The 23,703-nt window shown below is 33.0% G+C and overlaps 1 protein-coding gene across 11 annotated transcripts; it reads left to right on the plus strand.

Moving 5' to 3' along the window:
• Window positions 1-9,150: 9,150 nt before the first annotated feature.
• On the plus strand, window positions 9,151-22,304 carry LOC106071745 (E3 ubiquitin-protein ligase SIAH1-like). Of its 11 annotated transcripts, none has more exons than XM_056043835.1 (9): window positions 9,151-9,420; window positions 10,264-10,356; window positions 12,525-12,582; window positions 13,134-13,271; window positions 14,813-14,977; window positions 16,200-16,332; window positions 17,082-17,188; window positions 17,669-17,861; window positions 18,636-22,304. In XM_056043835.1, exons 1-9 carry the CDS (start codon window positions 9,406-9,408, stop codon window positions 18,817-18,819), a joined length of 1,086 nt encoding a protein of 361 aa, XP_055899810.1. In that variant the 5' UTR covers window positions 9,151-9,405; the 3' UTR covers window positions 18,820-22,304. The 11 variants fall into 11 exon arrangements, with proteins under 11 accessions (XP_055899810.1, XP_055899811.1, XP_055899814.1 ...); XM_056043836.1 differs by having other exon boundaries at window positions 13,137-13,271; XM_056043839.1 differs by lacking the exon at window positions 10,264-10,356 and having other exon boundaries at window positions 12,487-12,582.
• The last annotated feature ends 1,399 nt before the right edge of the window (window positions 22,305-23,703 follow it).

The raw sequence follows: 23,703 nt of genomic DNA on the forward strand, positions 1-23,703 counted from the left end.
TTAAGCTTATTTTCCTGCCATGAGTAGGTTGGCCATGTTTCACTTCCGTATAGCAAAGTGCCCATCACACAGGTCAAGTATACTACGGCTTTGGTATTGTTTGTCAGCAAGGTATTGTTCCGCACTCTTTTCTGCAACCGTGACATGGTGCCCATTGCATTGGCTATCCTGTTGGTAATGTCTTTATACAGTAGAGCATCGTTGGATATGATGGAGCCAAGATGGCAAAAATGGTCAATAATTTCCAGTGGTTGGCCATTAATGGTTATGTGAGGTGCAGTATTTGTGTTCTGAACTTGTACTTTGTGGTCTTGCTTTGACTAGTATTTATTTAAGCTAAACTTCTGGTAAGCAGCAGATAGTTTGTCAACCAGGGTCTAGATCTTAGTAGCAACAAAAGCTGCACCATCAGAGTAGATTAGAATATTTCTAACTTACGTTTTTTGCCCTCAATCTGAATACATTGAAGAGTTTTCCAGAGGATCTTGTATGGAGAAATAAACCTTCGTTGACGTCGTTATAAGCATAATGCGGTAGGTGCGAGCACATATACCAGCTTGACACTGCTGCTGACCTCAAAAGGTGCTCATTAGGTTTCATACAATTTCACTGTACATTTTGTTTCCTCGTAAAAAAAATTAATTATATTTTAGTAGTTTGGGAGAGAATCCTATTTTTCTTAAGAGTTCATGTCTATGGTGCATTTGCCACTCCTGAATCAACATTGAGACTCAGGGTAAACCCTAGAAGCTATCACTTGCAGCCTGGATAGTGCCACTCTAGCAAAGATTTTGCCAACTATGCAGAGGAGAGAGATACCCCTATATATATTACTGTATATCTATGACTCTACGACTTGCAGCCTTATCAGGAATTAGAGATATTTGGTCTGACAGCCAAGTGCTTTAACAATTAGCAACTCTCTTTTAGTTATTTCTTAAAAAATGAAATTGTTATTTCTTTATAAAGCATAAACGTATTTTAAAAATGTAAAATAAAAACAAACAAAAAATGTGAACAAAAAAAATAAATTTTCAAAGCATTTATTAAACATCTGAATGTAAATGTAGGAGAAAACTGATCTTGGTATAAAAACACCTGCCTGTGTGTGTGTACTGGGGATGTCCTTATAGAACAGACTATGTATTCATATACATGTATGTATACATATGTATTCAACCAATAATCATATACTAATTGAAAAACGTTATTATTCATCATTTCATCTTCTATTGGTAGCTTGGACAAATGTATTATGTGCATTACAGATAGTGCTAAAAATAAGATGAGATTTATTTATAATGAAATATTTCAGCCAAAGAGTAGACATGGAGCTAATTAAGTGTTGAAATAATATATAATTAAGTGTTTCACTGTCTGTACAATCTATATTTAAAAGAAAAAAAGGAGGTGAGGGAGATAGATTGAGTCATCATCAAAATTATAATACTGCGTCAGACCAATGTTTCATTTTTTTATCTCTCAGCAATTGAGTTCAGAGCTGAAAGTTCTTTGGGATTATGTTTCAAATTTAATCTTTTCAATCAAGAGACTTCATGGAATGGTATGGCAAGTGGTATGGCAAGAACATTCCCTGACAGGAGAACTTGCTATGTAGACTAGATGGCTTGGGAAAGATTGAAAAATGATATAGAAAAGGGAGATAACATTGTTTCTCCCATCATTTAGGCAAGGTCTATCATTTTTCATAAACCAAGAAAGTCCCATATTGTCATGACACATTGTCGCTGTGAAAGCAGGAGTTTTTATTATTTCTGAACTATTCTTGTAGAAATTCTTATTTTCTTTTTTTTTATTTGTTATGAGAAAACTTAGAAATGTTATTGAATGAAGATAAGAAATACTGCTGATGAAAACTGAAAATGAAAGTAGAACCTTTACAAAGACTGTTCCCTAGTGTTAGTGTAAAAATATATATCACATGTAAAACTCTCAACAGTTTATAAATATCTATATCACAAACAAAATTGCAGCCTAAATAAGCCAACAAGTGCAGTCAAGAATCATGTTCATAGTATCTTTTCTTCAGTGTCCTGTACTTTCTCAGCATGTACAAAGATTCCAATTCCTTCACGATGTACTCCCCTTTTGCTATCAACATTTCAATCGCCTCTGGATCCTTCACATCTTTATTCTTTAAGAACACTGCATGAAGCTTTTGGCGAAAGTAATCTCTCCCTTTTGGGTAGTCCTTTCCCAAGTGAAGAAGCTAAAAACAATAACAAAAGAACATGTTAAATGATAGCCATATTAATGTAATGTGGATAGGTTTTAAATTTATTTTTACATATTGCATGATCATTCTTTAGAAATGAGAAGCTTCTGAAACCCTTAAACACTTCATAACTAAACAAAACATTAGCAAGAAGATGTCTGTAAATTAATTAAAATTTAAGTACCCACAGCCCATTTCAGAACTAACTAAAGGATTAGATGTGTATGACTGGAGGAAATCAGCATTGACTTATGTGTATGACTGGAGGAAATCAGCATGGATTTATGTGTATGACTGGAGGAAATCAGCATGGACTTTTGTGTATGACTGGAGGAAATCAGCTTTGACTTATGTGTATGACTGGAGGAAATCAGCATGGACATATGTATGACTGGAGGAAATCAGCATTGACTTATGTGTATGACTGGAGGAAATCAGCATTGACTTATGTGTATGACTGGAGGAAATCAGCTTTGACTTATGTATATGACTGGAGGAAATCAGCATTGTCTTATGTGTATGACTGGAGGAAATCAGCTTTGACTTATGTGTATGACTGGAGGAAATCAGCTTTGACTTATGTGTATGACTGGAGGAAATCAGCTTTGACTTATGTGTATAACTGGAGGAAATCAGCATTGTCTTATGTGTATGACTGGAGGAAATCAGCTTTGACTTATGTGTATGACTGGAGGAAATCAGCATTGACTTATGTGTATGACTGGAGGAAATCAGCATGGACATATGTATGACTGGAGGAAATCAGCATTGACTTATGTGTATGACTGGAGGAAATCAGCATTGACTTATGTGTATGACTGGAGGAAATCAGCTTTGACTTATGTGTATGACTGGAGGAAATCAGCATTGTCTTATGTGTATGACTGGAGGAAATCAGCTTTGACTTATGTGTATGACTGGAGGAAATCAGCTTTGACTTATGTGTATGACTGGAGGAAATCAGCATTGTCTTATGTGTATGACTGGAGGAAATCAGCTTTGACTTATGTGTATGACTGGAGGAAATCAGCATTGACTTATGTGTATGACTGGAGGAAATCAGCATTGACTTATGTGTATGACTGGAGGAAATCAGCTTTGACTTATGTGTATGACTGGAGGAAATCAGCATGTCTTATGTGTATGACTGGAGGAAATCAGCTTTGACTTATGTGTATGACTGGAGGAAATCAGCTTTGACTTATGTGTATGACTGGAGGAAATCAGCATTGTCTTATGTGTATGACTGGAGGAAATCAGCTTTGACTTATGTGTATGACTGGAGGAAATCAGCATTGACTTATGTGTATGACTGGAGGAAATCAGCTTTGACTTATGTGTATGACTGGAGGAAATCAGCATTGTCTTATGTGTATGACTGGAGGAAATCAGCTTTGACTTATGTGTATGACTGGAGGAAATCAGCTTTGACTTATGTGTATGACTGGAGGAAATCAGCATTGTCTTATGTGTATGACTGGAGGAAATCAGCTTTGACTTATGTGTATGACTGGAGGAAATCAGCATTGTCTTATGTGTATGACTGGAGGAAATCAGCTTTGACTTATGTGTATGACTGGAGGAAATCAGCATTGACTTATGTGTATGACTGGAGGAAATCAGCTTTGACTTATGTGTATGACTGGAGGAAATCAGCTTTGACTTCATTGTATGACTGGAGGAAATCAGCTTTGACTTGTGTGTATGATCTGAGAATGGGAAGGGGGAGAAAAAAATTATAAAAAATGTAATAAGTGGACTAAATCCATATAGATATTCACATCTCTCATTAAGTAGCATTTATTCCCCTTATTTTGAAATCAAACAAAATAATTAATCAACAACAATTAACTAATTGTTTAATTTTTTTCGTTGATTCATGTCTAGTCAGGTTCCATGAATAATTGTGCAAAGCTTTAACTTGATCAAAGAATGGAAAATTGGAGAAAAACATGTTTAAACATTTTACCAGACAGACTGAGTTGATATAAGCTTTGTAAAAATAAATGGAGGAGAGGGAACATGGACAAAATGGCAATCGGAAGACAGGTGGAAAATCTGTTGCTTTTGATACACGTTGGTTCATGTGTGTGATTCTACTATCAAATAGGGAATATAAGAAGAATATGAAATGCTACACTACTGTATGAGCAATACCAAAGATATCAAGAAAAGTGAAAGAGGCTCAACAGTCAAAGCTTCAAGAGTTAACAAACAGAATTTAAATCTAACACATTTTAATATGGATTTCAATCCTACAAACTACTATATCACTACATTTTTATAAAGTGAATAAATATGCCTTATTTATGATTGCTGTTTGAAACTACATTATGAATAGCAGCATGCCCTTTATAGACTGATTGATTGGCAAATCAGGGCAGGGAGAATAAAAATTACATTTCATAGAAACTGCTTATGTCAATTGCATATTTGCATAGTGGTGTATGATTTATCTGCATAAACGATTAATTAAGGCAATGTGAATGTTACCATGTTACCATCCAGACAACTTCAGTTCTAAAGCAAGATGACACATCCACTCTAGCATCCTATGTTAAAACCATTATTATGACTAATGCATTCCAAATACCATATAAGACAGTGCATTTGACAAACTGCTATTATCATGTTTAAAAAATGTTTATATTTTTATATGTGCATAAAATATGCATACCTAATTTAATAACCTCTGCACCTATTTGGAGCAGGATAAAGAGCAACAATAGTAAAACTGAGTTCTAAACAAAACATTTTAGTTTTTGAGAAAAACAATAAGAATCTTTAGGGCACCTCTGAGTTCACCCAGCTCTAATGGGTACCTGACATTAGTCAGGGAAAAGTAAAAGGGGGTTGGTTGTTGTGCTGGCTACATGACACCCTCATTAACCATGGGCCACAGAAACATCTGCTCTTACTATAAAACAAAGGGGTAGGCTTTAGGAAGACCAAAAGAGTAAGCATTGAGCACTGTGATGGTAAAATAACATGTCAGAAAGAACCACATACAATAAAATCAATAGTGGCTTTTTTCTATAAGGAGTAGTAAAAACATATTTTGCCTACCGTTTTATATAAATGCTTCACTTTATGTCTCAGTGCCTGATTTGACATTTGTGCAATAATACTTTATTGATGAATGCAGTAAAACACTTTAATGGAGTCTAGTTGGCCGTTACATCACAATCATCTTTGATGTGGGTTACAACTACAAATATAGGAGTCTAATTAAGAGCACATATTTTATATGCATATATAACAGCATGATAACCATTAGATGTATATAGAGAGCTTTCAATAGTAGGCATTATTTACAGTTCTCATAACTACTTAACAATAAAAAAAATATTGATTATAAATGAGAATGATAAAATGAGGATCAGCACATTTTTACAAAGTGTTTTTCTTCCTGACAACTATAAGTTATTGGCAGGAATTTCTATCCTGATATTCTTTTCAATTTTTTTTTCAAAATACACGAATCCAATAACGCTGTTAAGAAAGTAAAATTTTTCTTACAATTTACAAACTTTATTTCTAATAGCTTAATCTCACAGTTTGGCATTAGCATGTTCTGATATATTTTTCCTAAACCTATTTAATTGCGTTAAATGATTTTAGTATATAATCCTCATCCAAGCAAGTTGGCTAAACCCTCATCACAAAACACTTAAATTTGTGAACTGTTATCAATTTGTTTACAGAAGATCTAAAATATTCCAGGTGGATGTCCCACAAAAGAGATTGGACTATAGTGGACCACTTCGGGTGCCAATTCTGTGCTATCTTTGTAACCGTTTTTATATCCTTATTAATATTATAATTATTTTTAAATAATTATAACTAGACTCTAGATATAGATCTTTAACTACTAATTTTTCTTTTATAGATCTAGATTTATATAGTATAGATCTATTATTTATATATATCTAGTAGATCTATATCTATATAACTACAGATTTTAGAATCTAGATCTAGATATATCTAGATATATATATCTAGTCCTAGATATTTAAATATGATTTATAGTGATAATAATATCTAAATCTAGTAAATAGTGTCTAAATTGCTTTAATAATTAATTAAATTATAGATTATAGATCTATCTATTTTCTACTTAGTTAATTGTCTTAAGTTAATTTAACCGACTTGGATCTTTTTCTAGATTAGATCTAGATCTACATCTAGAATAATCTATCTTACTATCTATATCCTGCCCTATATTAGAAAATTAGATCTAAATTAAGTTTAGGACTTTAGGTTTAGTGAGTGACAGTTTAGTCACTTTACTTTAGTCAACTTTAGTAACTAAAAAACTTTAAATAGTACAAATGAACTGAATAAACTATAAGTCAAATAACTTCATAAGTTGTTGAATAACATAATTGATGATGTGATGATCTGATTGATAATTGAAATAATTCAACTTGTTAATAATTGTGATGTAAACTACTAAAGTTAAAGTCTATGCTTAATTTTAATAATAAAAATTTAAATAAACCTAACCGTGAGTGTAACAGTAGTGACTAACAGTCACAGTGTAATAATATTAGATCTAGATTTAGATCTACTAATAATTAGTTTAAAAATCACTAGTCTAGTTACTAGAGTGACTAAGAGTGAGTAAGACTCAGAGTCAGACTGTGAGTGTGAGAGACTCAGAGAGTAGTTAAAAAAAATAGTAAAATAGAGAGTTCACAATCACAGCAGTTTCTTTCTTTCTAACTGATAAGCAAAACGAATCGCGTTAAGTAGATCAAGATCTAGAGTCTATAAACGATCTAATCTCGTTCTAGATCATATCTAGATGTACTAATTCTAGCTCTAGAATCTAGATGTCACACTGTGATTGTGAAGACACAAAGTTGACAGTTTGAGTTTCTTTACTCATGACTCAAGTTGGATTTTTTTTCTCCTTACATTCTTTTCTAGAGTGTGTTCCCTTTAATTGAAGCTCACTAGTCTATATAATTAAGGGGGTATGTCCTCTAGAGTTGATTCAGCTTCTGAACTAAATGGTGAGCTGAGTGTATTGAAAATTGATTCAATGTTCTTGACGTCTTAAAATTAGCTTTCAAATTCCACAATCAAAGAATTGAAATAAGTTTCTTACTTTTCAGAATTTTTTCTGGATTCTATTTTTAAAAATATACAACCCCTCCTCCTTTTTTTTTTAGTTACTACGTCTTTGTTATAAGGAACAACTTTAGAATAATAAATACATTATATTAGCATTATTCAAATATATATATATATATATATATATATATATATATATATATATATATTATAAGACTAAGAATAAGACTGCTTTATTGATCCTTACGGAAATTTGTTGTGATTACATGGACTCTTTTCTCATATAAAGACAACACAACAGAAAAATACACATAAATACAACAGACACAACATAAAGAGTTCATTCAGCGACTACACACACTGTGACACAGGTATCTTGGTGCATTTCATGTTCCCTGATTAATGAGTGGCGGTGATAGAGTCTGACCGAGTGATATATATATATATATATATATATATATCTTTTTTTAATGTATAAAAAATATATGACATTACCATAGGGCTCCTATTCTATTCAGGGTGCTTACGTGAATGACAAAAGAAATCCTCGAGTCATTACACAAAAAGTAAGTAGAAAAAAAAACAACAACTCTCGGCAATGCTTCAAAGAATCAAATTTAACAAGGTGCCTAAGTGCGGGAACTTTCGTTAGAGTAAACGATATAGGGTCAACAGGGAAGCGAAACAAAAATGATGTTTTTACATATATGAAAATTAAAATCTCAATTAGGCCTAATCAGCCTCAAAATTCTTCTAAACTAGGCCTAAAATATAATATATAGCCTTATATATTCTGATAGATCTCTATAGTCAAACGTTTCAATAATTTATATTGTAGAAATTATATAATTAAAAAAAAATAGCAAATTGACAAATTTATTCATGCAGGTCCGCGTCATATAGAGGGCAGTTAGGTAACTCCACGGGTTTTATGTAAAGAAAAAAATCAAGGCTTGAAGTTACCGTTATTTGGTCTACATTTCCGTTGAACCGTTGGGGCACCACGTATGATCTGTCGACCGTCTTTTTTCATTCCTCTCTGAATAAGCCTTGTATAGAATCTCATTCAGTGATATATTGCTTTAATGTTAAAATGTCTTCCCATAACTTTTTCTGTCCGCGCCTCTTCTTCTAATACTAAAAGGCTCCGAATGCTTCCATCAAAGGTGCATTCGTTCCATAATGGGCATAGGCCTGTACATTGGCAAGACTACATTACAGTATGCAGTATGGACAGTATTATATAGCCCTAAATAAGCTCTACAAGACACTGGTCCCATACACCCCAATAGAAAGAAAACTATATGGAGAGCTCCCTGAATTGGAAACCACTGCGAAGTTCATCTCATATATTGGTCTAGTCATCTGAACGCTCCAACATAAAAATGAGAACGAGGAAGAAGAAGTAGGCTATAGCCAGGCGAAATATGCTACTACCATGCACTCCTCAATCTTCGGACTTGCAATGACTTTTTTTTTTTGGCGTGCAATTAATCTTTCACTTTTAGATTTGCATAAAAATGACGTCTGAAAAACAAAGAAAACTAAATTAGAGTTTTTTGTTTTTTTTTAAAGACCTGGACTGTTTTTTTTTTTTTTTTTGTAGCCTACATCAAATACACCAATAATCATTAACAAAAATATTTTTGTTCCCTTTTTTTAAAATCTTTTTGCCCTGACTTATCTAACTCCCTTTAGAAGCAAACAAAATGCCCCCTTAGGCCGGATAATACACTTAAAACAAAAAAAACTGAGGTACTAGATCTAGAATCTATGCGTTACATGATTCCCCCCCCCCCCCCACGAGCTCAGTAAAGGTCAGCGGTAGAGGGAGCTATTGATAACGTGACGTAGTAAACAAATGTCGAAGGATCGCAGAAACATTTTTGCATTGTTACCTCTAAAATAATCTAAATATAATCTGGGTTCTATTATTTAAGTGTTAAGTAAACTAGATCTAGATCTAGGTCTATCTTGATAGCCATTAGATATGTAACCTTACAGATCTAGACTAGTGTGTCCTGTTATTATTGATTCAAATGACAAGAGTACCCTAATTAAAGTTAGATATATTATTATAAAGCTTACTTATGAGATTTGTTGGGGTAAGAATCATTCAATGAAAGAATCATAATGTGAATTATTTTGTTTTATTTTTAGATCTATTATTATAGCTTTTATATATAATATAGTTAAAGCGCTACTTTCATGCTTATAGCATGCTCAGCATCTAGATCTAGTCTAGAATTGAGTAGAATATCTAATATAATATAATATATAGTATAGTAGATCTAGATCTATATTTTTTATATACTATCATTTTTTTAGAGACTAGAGTCTAGTCTAGTCTAGAATTCTGAATAGTACTATTATTATTATAATTAGTATTAATTTGTTGCAATTTGTATTAATTAACTGTATAATCACTGTTATAATGTGTATTATCATGAATGATAAATTATTTAGTCTACACTAGTACAGTAGTCACTACTACTAATCTATAACTCCACTGTCACTACACTACAGATCTAGATGTAGACTGTACAGACAAATGATTGACCAATTATAATCTAGATTCTAGTTCTAGTCGACTTAATGATGTCAATATGATCAGAACTTCAAGTTAATCTAGTTGGCTGGCTTAGACTTAGAAAGAAAGAATGATTTAAAATAATAAAAATGATCATTAGTCTTAGTCATTAGTTAGATCTAGATGTGTATATTGTTAGATAGCTAGTTTAGATAGTTGGGTTGCGCACTTCATTAGGCCCACAGTGAACGTACATTTTATAGTGACGACGTAGACTTTGGGTTAGAGATTAGAATAGACTTTTAGAAATCAGTTACTGCTAGACTGTTGAGGGGTAAACATCATTATTAGTGACGGACTAGACTGTGGCCCATTCTGTATTAAAAGTTATTCGAAGTTTCATCTTGAATCAACTTAGTCATTTAGTCTTTGTTCCTATTGGTACCTGTTTATTCATTCTTGTGACGGATGTCATAATAAAGAAACTTGCAACTGTAATTCATCTTACAAGGTACGCACGCATTTAGTATAATCAAGAATTGTTAAAAATACTTCAACTACATTGGATATATAATAACTTTAATAAATATTTAAAATGACTTGTCTTATTTCAAGAGTTTCATTTTGCTGACTGTTGTAAATGAAGATAACTTTTAACTGTATAGTATGACAAATTTGAAAAATAGATTTTAAGTTTTTTATGGGTATACTCTTGACTTTGAAAAAAGATGTAGATATTTTTAGAATGCAAATTTTAGTGGGATTGTGAACTCTTGAAATCAGCACTGCAGCTTGAATTCATTGAACTACAATCTAACAATCATCTCAAACAATTAGTTCTTAACATTCCTAAATTAGTGTCCCACAAAGGTCTTGTCGAATTCCTGTTTACCAAATTTATTCATTTGTAATTAGTAATGTGTGCCATGTTTGCATCTTCATATAGATCTATTTATCAGCAGCCTAGAAAAATATGTTAGAAATAGATGACAACCCCTCAGTTCACTGATAACTCCCAAGTTAACCAAAATATGATCAACTGTTATCAAAAAGCTCCCAGCTTGAATTCAAACATAGCCTTAGATTAAATACAAAATTTCTGTATATTTTCCTTTTTCCTTTTTTTTTTTATTATAGCCCAACAAATTTTTTCTTTTAAAAAAGTTTTTGGCTTGCTTGTAAAAAAAAGTTTGCCCATCACTGCTCTAGTCTCTACTGTCGAAAGTCGAACACTACAAAGTCAGTAAAGTGTCTACTCTAAATAAATCTTTAGTCTAGATCTAGAATTTTTCTTTACTAGGCTAGGTTTAGATATAATTTCTAGTGATGTATATTTAATTTAAAATTTTGTTTTATATAGAGCTCTATATTCTAGAGTTAGGTCCAGATATCAATTGAGATAATCACAAGTCTGATACGATAAAATATAATCATACTTAATCATAGTCGACATAGTCATAGACTACTCTAATAGTAAATAGTCTAGTAGATCTAGATTATACTCGACTACTATACATCTATAGTTATTAAGAGTAACATTTTAACAGAAAAAAAAACTTAAATAAAAGCTACTTATCTTATTTTTGGTAAAATAGTTACTTTGACTTAAAATTCAAAATATCTACATGTTATAATAAATGGAAAGTTATCATGGAATCCACATATTGATGAAATTATTGAAAAAATCAAAGCCATAAGATTTATTAAAGGAAATTGTACAAATCAAAGAAGAACATAAAAAAAAACAACTAAAAAGTTAACCTTGGTTATGCCAATATTAAAATATGCCTCCTCAGGTTGGGACCCCTCAAGAAAACTTTTAAAGAGATGCAAAATATAGCTGTGGAATTTATAACAAAAAATATTGACGTTTGATTAGAGTAAAATCATTAGTAAATTAATTAAATGTAGAGACGCTTCAGGACAGAAGACTAACAAGTAAAGTAGCAATAAAACTCTGGACCATAATTTACAAATACAAAAGCAAAACTTAATAAAATACTCAGAAAGACATTTAAGATACAGATACATTTCTTATTCCATATACTAGGATGAATTCATAAAAGTGCTCCTTCTTCCCTATTGCCATTAGAGCATGGAATGGGTTGCCTGAATCAGCCAGGAAAACCAGAGCAGTCTCTGATAAACATGCATGACTAGATTGACATATATATTGATATGTGGAGGAATTAATTATCTTCTCTTTTGAAGTAACATTTGAAATTTATAATATAAGATTCTAGATTTAGATTATATCATAAATTTCATAAATAAGGGACAATTTTATAAATTAGAGTATTTAGAATTTAAAAATCAATCTATATTTACTATATTAATATGATCTAGTCTTTGATTATGACTTTGACTAGTGACAGATCTATATTTTATATATAGATTATATCCACTTTAGAATAATCTAGATCTAATCCTTTGTTAATGACCTAAGATTCTAAATTCTATCTCTTAGATTGTTACTGACTTTAGACAGTAGACTATATATAGATCTTGGTGATTAGATATAGATCTATATCTTTGTCTAGATTGAACTATTCCAGTCTACATCACAGTAGACTAATATATTTTTGTATGTACAAATTACTTGCTACTTATTAAATCTTAAATAATGATTCAAACTGTTCAGGTTCTACTCTTTTAACTAAAAAAAAGCTGTTTTAACAGACACAACAATATGAGATTATACATGCCCCCAATCAAGCAGTTGTAAGCAAAGTACTAGGTATCTGTTCATTTTGTTTTTGTTTGCTTTGTTTGATATTCATTATGTTTTTATCAAGTTAACTTTTGAACAAGTTATCTTTCTGTTTTGTTAATCTTGTAACAGTTACACAATTTTTATAGTGATTTTTAACTTAAGCAAGGAGATGTAGAATTAAAAAATATAAAGTGACCCCTCTTTGTTTTTTTTTTTTGTGTTTTTACTGTTTTCTGTAATTATCTTGATATCATGTTTACTATTGAAACAGATAATTGACATAAGCATGTAAAGTTCTCCTCAGTATTCTAGAATTCAGTTTAGTAGTACAAACTGCAAAGAAAGTCAAGTAAAAGAGTGCTGCAGTTCATTAGTCTCTATAAGCCAGTTCTTTGTTGTTTTTAATGATTGTTAAGGATTAAAATGAACAAAAATATGTTGACTCTTCAAATGTACTTTGAAGTATTTGATATCTCCAACTCCTATGCACCATGTTTATTTTTATGTACAAGATATTTAAGACATTTAAATGTCTTAGTATGATACTAACTGTATTCATTATATTTCTGTATCAGCAGTGGACCACAAAATAGTAGATTCATTCATCATGAGTCGACAGACAGCTCCTGGGCCCAAGAGCAGAACAATACAAGTGAATGCCCTGCCCAATCCTGCATTACCTATGCAGACTTCCGAGCTAAGTTCAGCTGTCTGTAAGTAATAATTTCTCATTTGTGCTTTTTGAAATCACATTCAGAGGTGTCACTTTTCCGGAATAACCCGGAAATCCGGGTTTTGAGGGATCCGATTTTTTCCCCCCTCCGGGTTTGCCCTCTACAATTTTGTTAACATTAGGATTTTTAATTGATTTAGATTTTTTCGAAATTTCTTATAATTTTCCCCGTTAATTTTAGTTTGCTAGTTCCGATCGTGCTAGCCGCCATTTTTAAACAATGTCGACCAGTCTCATATCTCGCAATTCGCGAAACTTTCACTTTGCATTTGCACTAAGCTTTATTTACCGGTACAGTATTTTTTTTTATTAAAGTGTAAACATTCTGAGAATTTCTAGATGTACGGAACGCGCCTCAAATCGGCTCGATTTAGAGTCTAGATCTATTTCTATGATCAATCTAGATCTGATCTAGACTGTAAATTCTTGTATTTAGTATAGATATAGTCTAGATTAAGGCAAGGTCTAGTCTAGATCTACTGGCGTACCTAGTCCTAGATCTAGAAATAGAAAGAAAAAAAATTCACGAGTGCGAAATTATTATTTTTTTTCTTTCCTTGTTTTATATTTTAATATTTGTATAGGTTCAATATAGAGCCTTAGCCTATGTCTAGAGCTATATTGGTCTAGAGTATAATAGAGGTAGGATTTAGATTTAGGATGGACTAGATAACCATATTTACATCCTTTTTTAGATCAGAACTAGAATCAATTATTGAAGAATTAAATTAATAAGTTTGCGTTCGCCCGACGGTCTAGAGGCTAGAAAAAATAGATCGATTGGTCAATAGATCTATAGAAATTATAATTATGTACAAGCAGTCCAGCACATTTTTAGCCATTTGGGTCTACATTTAAATATTAGAAACTAAATCTAAATGCTCATTTTGGAATAGATCTGGACTAAATCTCAAATCAATTTTATCTTGTTGAAATAGATTTACTGGTCCATGCATGTACATTGATGGAATCAGTTTTATCAATGTTGATTAACGTAGGCTGCTTCAAAGGAATAATGAGTGAAAAAATGTTGAGAGAGAAACATCATTTAAAATAACTGTGTGTTTGGGGGGGGGGGGGGGGTGTATAAACATTGTTAATATAAAATTGTACTAAATCCTCTTAACTTGTATTACAAGCTTTATCAATAAATACACACAAACTCTATTTATTATAAGGATAGGCTTACTAATTACATATTTAAAACATGGGGGGCATATTATGATATAGATCTAGGTAGTAATTTAATACTGTTCTTCTTTCGTAAAATTTTGGTGCTTAAATTGTATATGCGGGACGTTTCATGGTTGGTAAAGTTTGGGGTTTATGATTTCAGGGTTTGTAAAATTTGGAAATTCGGGTTTCAGGGTTTACTTGGTCTCATGGGTTGCACCCCTGATCAAATTTTTTATACGTTTCTAGCCATAAAAAATGTTTCCTTGTGTTAGGAATTAGTTTTTTTTTTTTTTTTTTTTTTACAATAGCTTTATTGTTTTAATTATTTATTTTATTTATTTGAAGGGGCAGGCTCAACCAATGGCACCTCAGATCTTGCCAGCTATTTTGAGTGTCCAGTTTGTTTTGATTATGCACTGCCTCCCATCATGCAGTGTCAAAGTGGTCACATTGTATGTCAGTCCTGTAGACAGAAACTTACCATGTGTCCAACTTGTAGAGGTCCTTTAGGTAAGGAAACATCGGACATTGTTAAATCTTGTCAATACTTATCACATGTCCTATTTGTAGAGGTCCTTTAGGTAAGGAAACATTGGACATTGTTAAATCTTGTCAATACTTATCACATGTCCTATTTGTAGAGGTCCTTTAGGTAAGGAAACATTGGACATTGTTAAATCTTGTCAATACTTATCACATGTCCTATTTGTAGAGGTCCTTTAGGTAAGGAAACATTGGACATTGTTAAATCTTGTCAATACTTATCACATGTCCTATTTGTAGAGGTCCTTTAGGTAAGGAAACATCGGACATTGTTAAATCTTGTCAATACTTATCACATGTCCTATTTGTAGAGGTCCTTTAGGTAAGGAAACATTGGACATTGTTAAATCTTGTCATTACTTTTCACTTGTCCTATTTGTAGAGGTCCTTTAGGTAAGGAAACATTGGACATTGTTAAATCTTGTCAATACTTATCACATGTCCTATTTGTAGAGGTCCTTTAGGTAAGGAAACATTTGACATTGTTAAATCTTGTCATTACTTTTCACTTGTCCTATTTGTAGAGGTCCTTTAGGTAAGGAAACATTGGACATTGTTAAATCTTGTCATTACTTTTAACTTGTCCTATTCGTAGAGGTCCTTTTAGGTAAGGAAACATTGACTTTGCTAGTTCTTGTGAAGAAATACTTGGTCAGTCTAGTAAATGGGAACAAAAGAGCACAGTAGAGGTCTCTGTGGTGGTTTACAATAATGTTTCATGTCAAACTTGACCACCAACATGCTACAACAATCCATCACCCTTTAAAGTGGAGTGAGTCTTGCCTTTACTTGAATTAACTATTAGGCCCTCCTAATGTGCAGCTTAAGACGTAACTATCATACCTATAAAATAATAAGAATAATTAACCGAAAACATTTTCCATTTACTTTTATAATTCTACATTTTATACATATCATAGACATCAGATTATTATTGTCCTCTGGTTATTTCTTTTATAGAATGTTTTTTTTGGCATTATTTGAAAATCAATCTTGTCTTAAACATTTGTCTTTGTCTGGAATATGGCATGAAGCTATATAAATTTGTTAAATCCAGTTTTTTTCTTTTCCACTGCAACATCATCCTGTGTCTTTTAACTCTTATTGGTGGCACTTGTTTCCTTATTCCATCAATTTCTCTAACAAAAACATTGAAACTTTCCAATAAGTATGTTTTTAAAATTATCAGGCAACATCCGTAACTTGGCCATGGAGAAAGTGGCAGCATCTGTGCTTTTCCCCTGTAGATATTCCAACAATGGATGCCAGTCTACCCTGCTACACACAGAGAAAAGTGATCATGAAGACACTTGTGAACACAGGTATATTACATGCTTAATCCTATGTCTATCATCTTATCTTTGGAGAATAATAATAATTTAATTTATATAGCACAATGCAGACTCGAGGCGCTATCTTATCTTATATAATACAGACGTTACTTCAAAAAAGAAGATGATTACGTCCTACGCGTCGTGCATATTAACCAACGACCTAAATTCTGCAAAGTCATTGGTTTTTCTGGCTAGCTCAGGCAAGCCATTCCATGCTCTAATAGCGCTAGGGAAGAAGGAGCACTGGTACAAATTTGTCCTAGCATATGGAAAACACTATGAGAACATAACAGGCATAAAAACAGTTAATTGAAAAACTTTTCCAAATAAGTTTTGAAACAGATAGGTCTTAATGTTCTTCTTAAATGTAGTGAAGCATCTTGTTTGTCTGAGCTCAATGGGGAGTGATATCATACCCTTGGTCTTTGCACTGAAAAAGCCAGCAAATTGTAACTTTCACTGGATAATGCAGCACAACTAGAAGCATTGATCCCATGGAGCGCGGGTCTCTCTGAGGGATATAACATTTTCTTAAATTACAAGAGCATTTAACTGTTCTAGATCCACTGATGACAAAGTGTGGCCACCTTGTACTTGATACTTTGTGACTAGAGCCAACAGAATCTAACCAGGAGATCAGTGCAGAATTATGTCTTGATTAATAGTGAAGCAGTAAAGAACATTTATTTTTGCTAGCAGAACATTTATATTTTGTTGCCTTTTTGTTTTTTGTTCAGGCCTTATACATGTCCATGTCCTGGGGCCTCCTGCAAATGGCAAGGCTCACTTGAACAAGTTATGCCACATCTCATGCAGTCCCATAAAAGCATAACCACATTGCAAGGTAAAATATTTCACTTATTCAGTTAAATGTTGTATTTTCTGCTTTTAATAAAGGAGGAGACCTTTATATATCTTTATCAATCTCATATTAAAAAAATAAAGAATTAAAAAAAATGCGTACATAAAAAAAATGTTCTTTCAAAAAATATTTTGTGTTAAGCCAACAGCAGTCAGTGTTATAATTCAGTCATAGAACCAACATCAACTACAATCAATAAGGAAGGTCAAAAAGAGTTCTGATGGATATTGTTATAGTTTGGTCATTGAACCAGCAGTCAATGTTATAGTTTAAACATTGATAACACCTAATGAGATTAGAAGCTTCTGTCTTATGGTCCCACCTGACAATTTTAAAATTTTGTAAATGTTTTTGTTTTATTATTAAGCCTTACAAGGCCTCACAAGTTGGTATCATATAAATCCAAAGACTTTTAGAAATTAACTTTTGAAACATTTGTTTCCTTTCTTTCTTGGTTGCTAGGTGAAGACATAGTTTTTCTGGCAACAGATATTAATCTCCCGGGAGCAGTGGACTGGGTGATGATGCAATCATGTTTTGGTCACAATTTTATGCTTGTCCTTGAAAAGCAGGAAAAAATTGATGGGCTTCAAATGTTCTATGCTATTGTTCAGCTTATAGGCACACGAAAACAGGCTGAGAATTTCATATACAGGTATGTGCTCAGCAGCTATTCTCATTGTGATGTTTGAAGTTATACCAAATTCATAAATTATACTATAGAGGTTTGAGGGACAAAGAAATATTTTTGCTATTAACTGCTCTTTAGTTATGCTTGTTTATTTTTAGAATATTGGACATGTTGAAAGAGTATTAAGTTTGTGCACACAGGATGGGTTGGAGGAATGTTTAGTAGTTAGACTCTTGATGGAGAAAATGATTTCTCCATTATAATACTGCAAAGTTTGTGTACACAGGATGGGCTGGAGGAATGTTTAGTAGTTAGACTCTTGGTGGAGTTAATGATTTCTCCATTATAATACTGCATCTTGGAGGTGCAGTTGCAGAGTGTTTAAGCACTTGGCTTCCCTGGATTCAGATCCTGCTGAAATTGGGAGTTTTACTTTTGGGATCTATAGGGTGCCTCTGAGCCCACCCAGCTCTAATGGTACCTGACATTAGTTGGGGGAAAGTAAAGGCGGTTGGTCATTGTGCTGGCTTCATGACACCCTTGTAAACCATGGGCTACAGAAACAGAGGACCTTTACATCATCTGCCCTGTAGATTGCAAGGTCTGAAAGGGGAAATAATGCTGTATCTTAGGTTTAAAAGTAAATAGTTAGATCTAAATAAAATTACTGCAGCAAATCACTGTACATTTTGTGAATGTAAAAACTGGTGAGTTCTACATACTGGTACCTACTTTTTGTAAAACTTGATTTTATTTTTCCTTACATTTAAAATAGTACTCTACTATGTCTGTATGTAGGTTAGAACTTAATGGCCACAGGCGCAGGTTAACCTGGGAGGCAGCGCCAAGAAGCATCCATGATGGTATACAGTCAGCCATAGCCAGCAGTGATTGCCTAGTGTTTGACACCAACATAGCTCAGTTGTTTGCTGATCATGGCAACCTGGGGATCAACGTCACTATCACCATCTGCGATAGATAGATGAACTCACTCCTGCCCAATGTTAATATTGAAACATAAACAAAAATGTATTTGTTTTGGTCCTCTGTTGTTATCCATTGTTGTCTACATCATTACTTCCCCTTGTCATGCAAATGGTTGGTTTGATACAGGTATCAACTTATCCACCAACAAATATTTGTACATAGTTTCATATCTTCTCTTACAGGTAAATAACACATGCCATTTTGAAGTCATTTTAATAAACAAATCTCTATGTAATTAGCAAAGGAGACAATATCTTGTGGGAATTCAAGAGTTGATTGAATCTAAGCTATTGTCTTTTTTCCCGGCCAATAGTCAAAAGTAAATACTTAATGGCATATCATATATGCACCTTTTCACATCACAATGCTGACCAGTTTTCTTGAAATTCTTCATGCTGTACCTATTGTGATCAGGAATATATGGTCATCTTACGCAAAACAAAACACTTTGTGGTTTTAACCCATTTTTTGTGTTGCAGGAAATGTTACATTTTTTAAATGCAAAGTTTGAAGACTTGTGAGTTAATAGTTCAGTGATGGCTGACACAGGCTGCTGTGCATTGGTCAGGATATACTTAAAAGTATATTTATCATGTATTTATTTAATATATTCTGTTCAGGGCTTTTCCCAGGTTGATTTGTTGAACTTTGTGGATCTTTGATTGGGGTACATTTATGCTTAGTTCCATTGGCATTTGACAATGGTTTAGCTAAGTGTACTGGTCTTTATAAAAATGTCCATCAAACTTTGGATTGATAATTTACCAAGTTCAGTGCATGGATTGATGTGCTGGGATTCTTTACCTTGGTGAAAATTGTTCCCAAGTTTGATCAGTAATAGATTTAAAAAAACAACATACTTTCCATTATGAGAAATAGCTTGAAATTTATAATGGTCACAGACTATTTTATCATTTTTTATAGTTACATCTGAAGACACCTGCTTCTAACTTTCTTTAGACAGAAGACACAAATGTACATTTCAACCTTAGCATTAGTGCTAGACTAGTCAGAAAGATAAGGTGGATGCTAAAAGTCACATCTGTACAGAAGATGTCCTAGTTGATGAACTTATGATCTAGTGTTGTACTTAAAGTAGGTTAGCCCTTTAGTGATCATCATCTTCCAAAGAGTTCCTTCAAGAGCATGCAATTTCCATTCGCACATCAACAAACTTTTTGCAACATTCTAATTTTTTGTTTTGTCCATGTCCAGAGAGGATACTAAAAAGGGATTAAATCTAAAAGAAACAGTTTATAAGTCCATGTAATTGGACATTTAAACAAAAAATTATTAATGGTAGCATCATTCATTCAAGTTGAATGAATTTCATGCTTCCTGTGTCCAACCTTTTAGGGTTATCATTTGAATGTTGAAACTTTGGCCCATTTCATAAATTGTTTGTCTTGGGTATAAATTCTCATTTTTTCTCCTAATATACCCAATCAGAAAATGTTTCATGAAACTCATAGACAAAGTGTCTCAACCCAGTCATTGTGGCTGCAAAATGGTGAAGGTCCTGGGTTAGTCTAATGCTTGCACATGACTAATGATTTCCCCCCGCAAATGTTTTGTTCAATCCGTAGACAAGAGATTGAAATAACTGAAGTGATTGGAAAATATATATTGAACTTCTAACTATTGTAGATATTGAGCACTTCAATCTACTGGAATAGATAGAGATAGGCACAATTTAGTCTTCAATTGAGTCATTAGTAAAAAAAAAAATCCAGCCATCATAAATCATGTTCATTCATTGGCTAGACTGTGGGTATTTTTTTGTGCCTTGTTTCTTGGGGCAGTCACAGAGTCATTAGTCAAATAGTTGAGTTTAAGGAACTCATTTTATGGACTCTATTGACATATGGTCTCATTTTTTTTTTTTTCATTTGAATGTTTCACTGTTTTAATGTTTATGTGCAGGTTATTTTCATTGCAATATCATCACTTTATCAATGATCCCTTTGTGGGAGAATGCATTGTCTTATTTTATGTGCTAGCTCCCAGTGTGCTATTTGTAGATTTACAGTGGGGACAGATCTTTATGAATAATATAATAATTTATCACACCATAGTTTGTATTTTGTGTCTAATGTTAGAAATTTTTAATTTTCTTTTTGATTGACATCAGTGATAAGATTTCCACATTGTACTCATTACTTCCCCAATTCTCATCATTGAGATGTTGGATCAGAATGTTATTCCTTTGTCTCAACGTTAGTTAAAGATAGTGCAGACTTTTGTTTTTACATTGCAGTATCCTGCTCTTATTTCCCATGGAACATTTTCCTTTTTATTAAATGTCAAGATCTGTCTGTTCCTTCGTACCGAGGGTAATGGGCTTGGAGGGATGCTCTATTTTCTGAGAAAGATGTCTGATTGATTGACTGGGTTCACGTGTTATTTATTCCTGTAGGTAGATACGAGTGTCTCAATGTGTCTGTGTCCAAGGTGCCTTCTGGTTGTAGATGGCTGTTTCTATTTTAGCCTTTTCCTAATTTTATCTAAAAGAAAAAAATAGAATTATTTTATGAATAGTTTTTTTTTTTTTTAAACTAAAGAGATGTTAAGAGAGGTCAAGAGCATTTGAAAATAACAGACAGAAAAGAGGGTGGAGTATTATGCTAAGATTGTAGAAAGGTCTGATAATATAAAATAAAAACACAAGCCAGTATATCATGACAGTTTGGACTACTAAAACTTTGTTTTTCAATTTCAAGAAATTGTCATGTATAGTGATGTAGGAGCAGTCCTTAAGTTGTATTCCACTAAACATGCCTGCCAAGTGTTTGGTGTCTGTGTACATAGATTGAATGAAGTCATTAGTTGAACACTTTATCTCTGTCATTGTTCACCTGTACAAACTCCCTCCAAAGTCTAGGATTCTATATTCTCACTTATTCGTTGGTTGCTTTGATATTCTCTTATCATTGGTGACACGTTCTGTCAGACTCAAACTCAACTAAAATATAAAATGAAATATAAACTCCTATATTCTTTTATTATTCAATGCTTTGAAGATTAAAACCATAAGTTAGTTTGTGGTTCCTTGATTTTTTTTCAAGAATAGTAATTTTTGTGTCTTTATTACTGTCAAAACACTTTTATAGTTCAGTGAAGAAAAGTTCTTACATCCTGGCTTAATATCAAGGACTAGAAAGTAAAATCATTTTCGATGCTGTTTTGACTTTGTCATTCTCAACTAGCTTCTCTTTTTTTTATAAGCTGGCTTGGTTTTACCAACGTACTGACATTGTCCTTTTGACAGAACGTGCCACATTGATTTGATTGTGGGAATATTGCACACAGGACTTGAAGTAGAGGTTTTGTTGTGGCTATGTTGCACACAGGACTTGGAAGTAGAGGTTTTGTTGTGGCAATGTTGCACACATAAAAAGTTTTGTTGCTCTTATTTTGGATAAAATCCTTGTCTGAAATTTCTCACTGCATGTTTGATTAAAATGTATTGATACATTACAATCCTTGTTTGTTTTATTTTATCTCAATGTGTTGTTATAAGTACCGGTATTTAAATAGCTAACAAGTTATAAGTATACAAATAGAAGTTCACTACAAGATACATATATAACGCAATTTCTGTTAAACTTTAAAGAGAAAAAAAAAATAACTCGGCCTCAGAGGAAAGCATTTTTAGAATAGGCGCAAAAGATGAAAAGATAACAAATAGAAAGCCCGGAGGAAAACTTTGCATCATGTGTGCCAAAATATGAGGCCACAACTGGGTTTGCACTTATTTTATGGTCAAATAAATGTCAAGGTTTTAATTGGTGAATTTTAATATCTGTTGTTCTGTACTAACTAAAATAGACATAGACATCAAGTAGTACAACAATTCAAAGAGAAACAAGGCATCTTGAATTACTTTACTATTCACAATCACATGTCACTTAACAAGAAGTGACTGGCATGCCACTCAGAAGATATCTGCACTTCTCTTTGGTGAGTTGATAGAGCCGTTTAAAGTTTACACGCGTCGTGTTGGTATATTTTGACTAATACGTTATCCAATGGAACGCATGGGCAGGAGGGGGGGGTGTCGTTATTTAGTGACTGATTTTTTGCTTTATTTTGTTTATTTTAGGTGAAATTTTAATACTAAACCATCACTTGCCCAACACAGCCAAGGGGGTTTTGAGTTTAAAACTCCCCTACCAGGGGGTTTTGTATTTAAACCCCCCTCGTCTATAAAACAAAAGAAAATGCAAACGACAATCCCTAAATTCCAAGAGTACATCTAAGGAGGATTTTGATTTAAAACCCCTCTCCAAAATTTACGATAAACCCCTCTTCAATATAAAAAAAAAGCAAATTACACACTGAAAATTGTATGAGCGTAGCCAAAGGGGTTTTGAGTTTAAACCCCTCTTCAGCTGGGTTTGAAGCTAAAAATACCTCTGCAATATAAAATTAAAAGCAAATTATGCACTCAAAATGCTATGAGCATAGCCTAGGAAACCCCCCGCCAGCGGGGTTTGAAGCTAAAAAATAAATCTTCAATATATAAAAAAACATTTCGCTATCAAAATGCTATGATCGTAGCCAAGCCTATTGGGTGTTTTGAGTTTAAATTTCCCTTCAAAGGGGTTTGATGATAAAAAAAATACCTCTTCAATATAAAAAAAAAAAAAGCCAATTACCGGTACACACTAAAATTCTTTGAGCGTAGCCAAGCCAATGGGGGGTTTTGAGTTCCAACCCCTCTCCTCCAGATGGCGTTTTAAAAAGTTTAAAACTCCTCAAGAAGGTTTTGAGTTCAAAATCCCACTACAGAGCGCTTTAAGGTTGAAAGCCTCTCTCTTCAATATTATTTCTAAAGCAAACTACTACACCAAATTCTATGGCCGTAGCTAAATGGGGT

Source organism: Biomphalaria glabrata, chromosome 10 (genome assembly GCF_947242115.1).
Source record: "Biomphalaria glabrata chromosome 10, xgBioGlab47.1, whole genome shotgun sequence".
In the NCBI taxonomy this organism is placed as follows: Eukaryota; Metazoa; Mollusca; class Gastropoda; family Planorbidae; genus Biomphalaria; species Biomphalaria glabrata.

Coding starts and splice junctions, on each gene's coding strand:
- LOC106071745 (XM_056043835.1), top strand. Junction 14,978..16,199: donor AACTTGTAGAGGTCCTTTAG/GTAAGGAAACAT, acceptor TAAAATTATCAG/GCAACATCCGTAACTTGGCC. Junction 17,862..18,635: donor GCTGAGAATTTCATATACAG/GTATGTGCTCAG, acceptor GTCTGTATGTAG/GTTAGAACTTAATGGCCACA.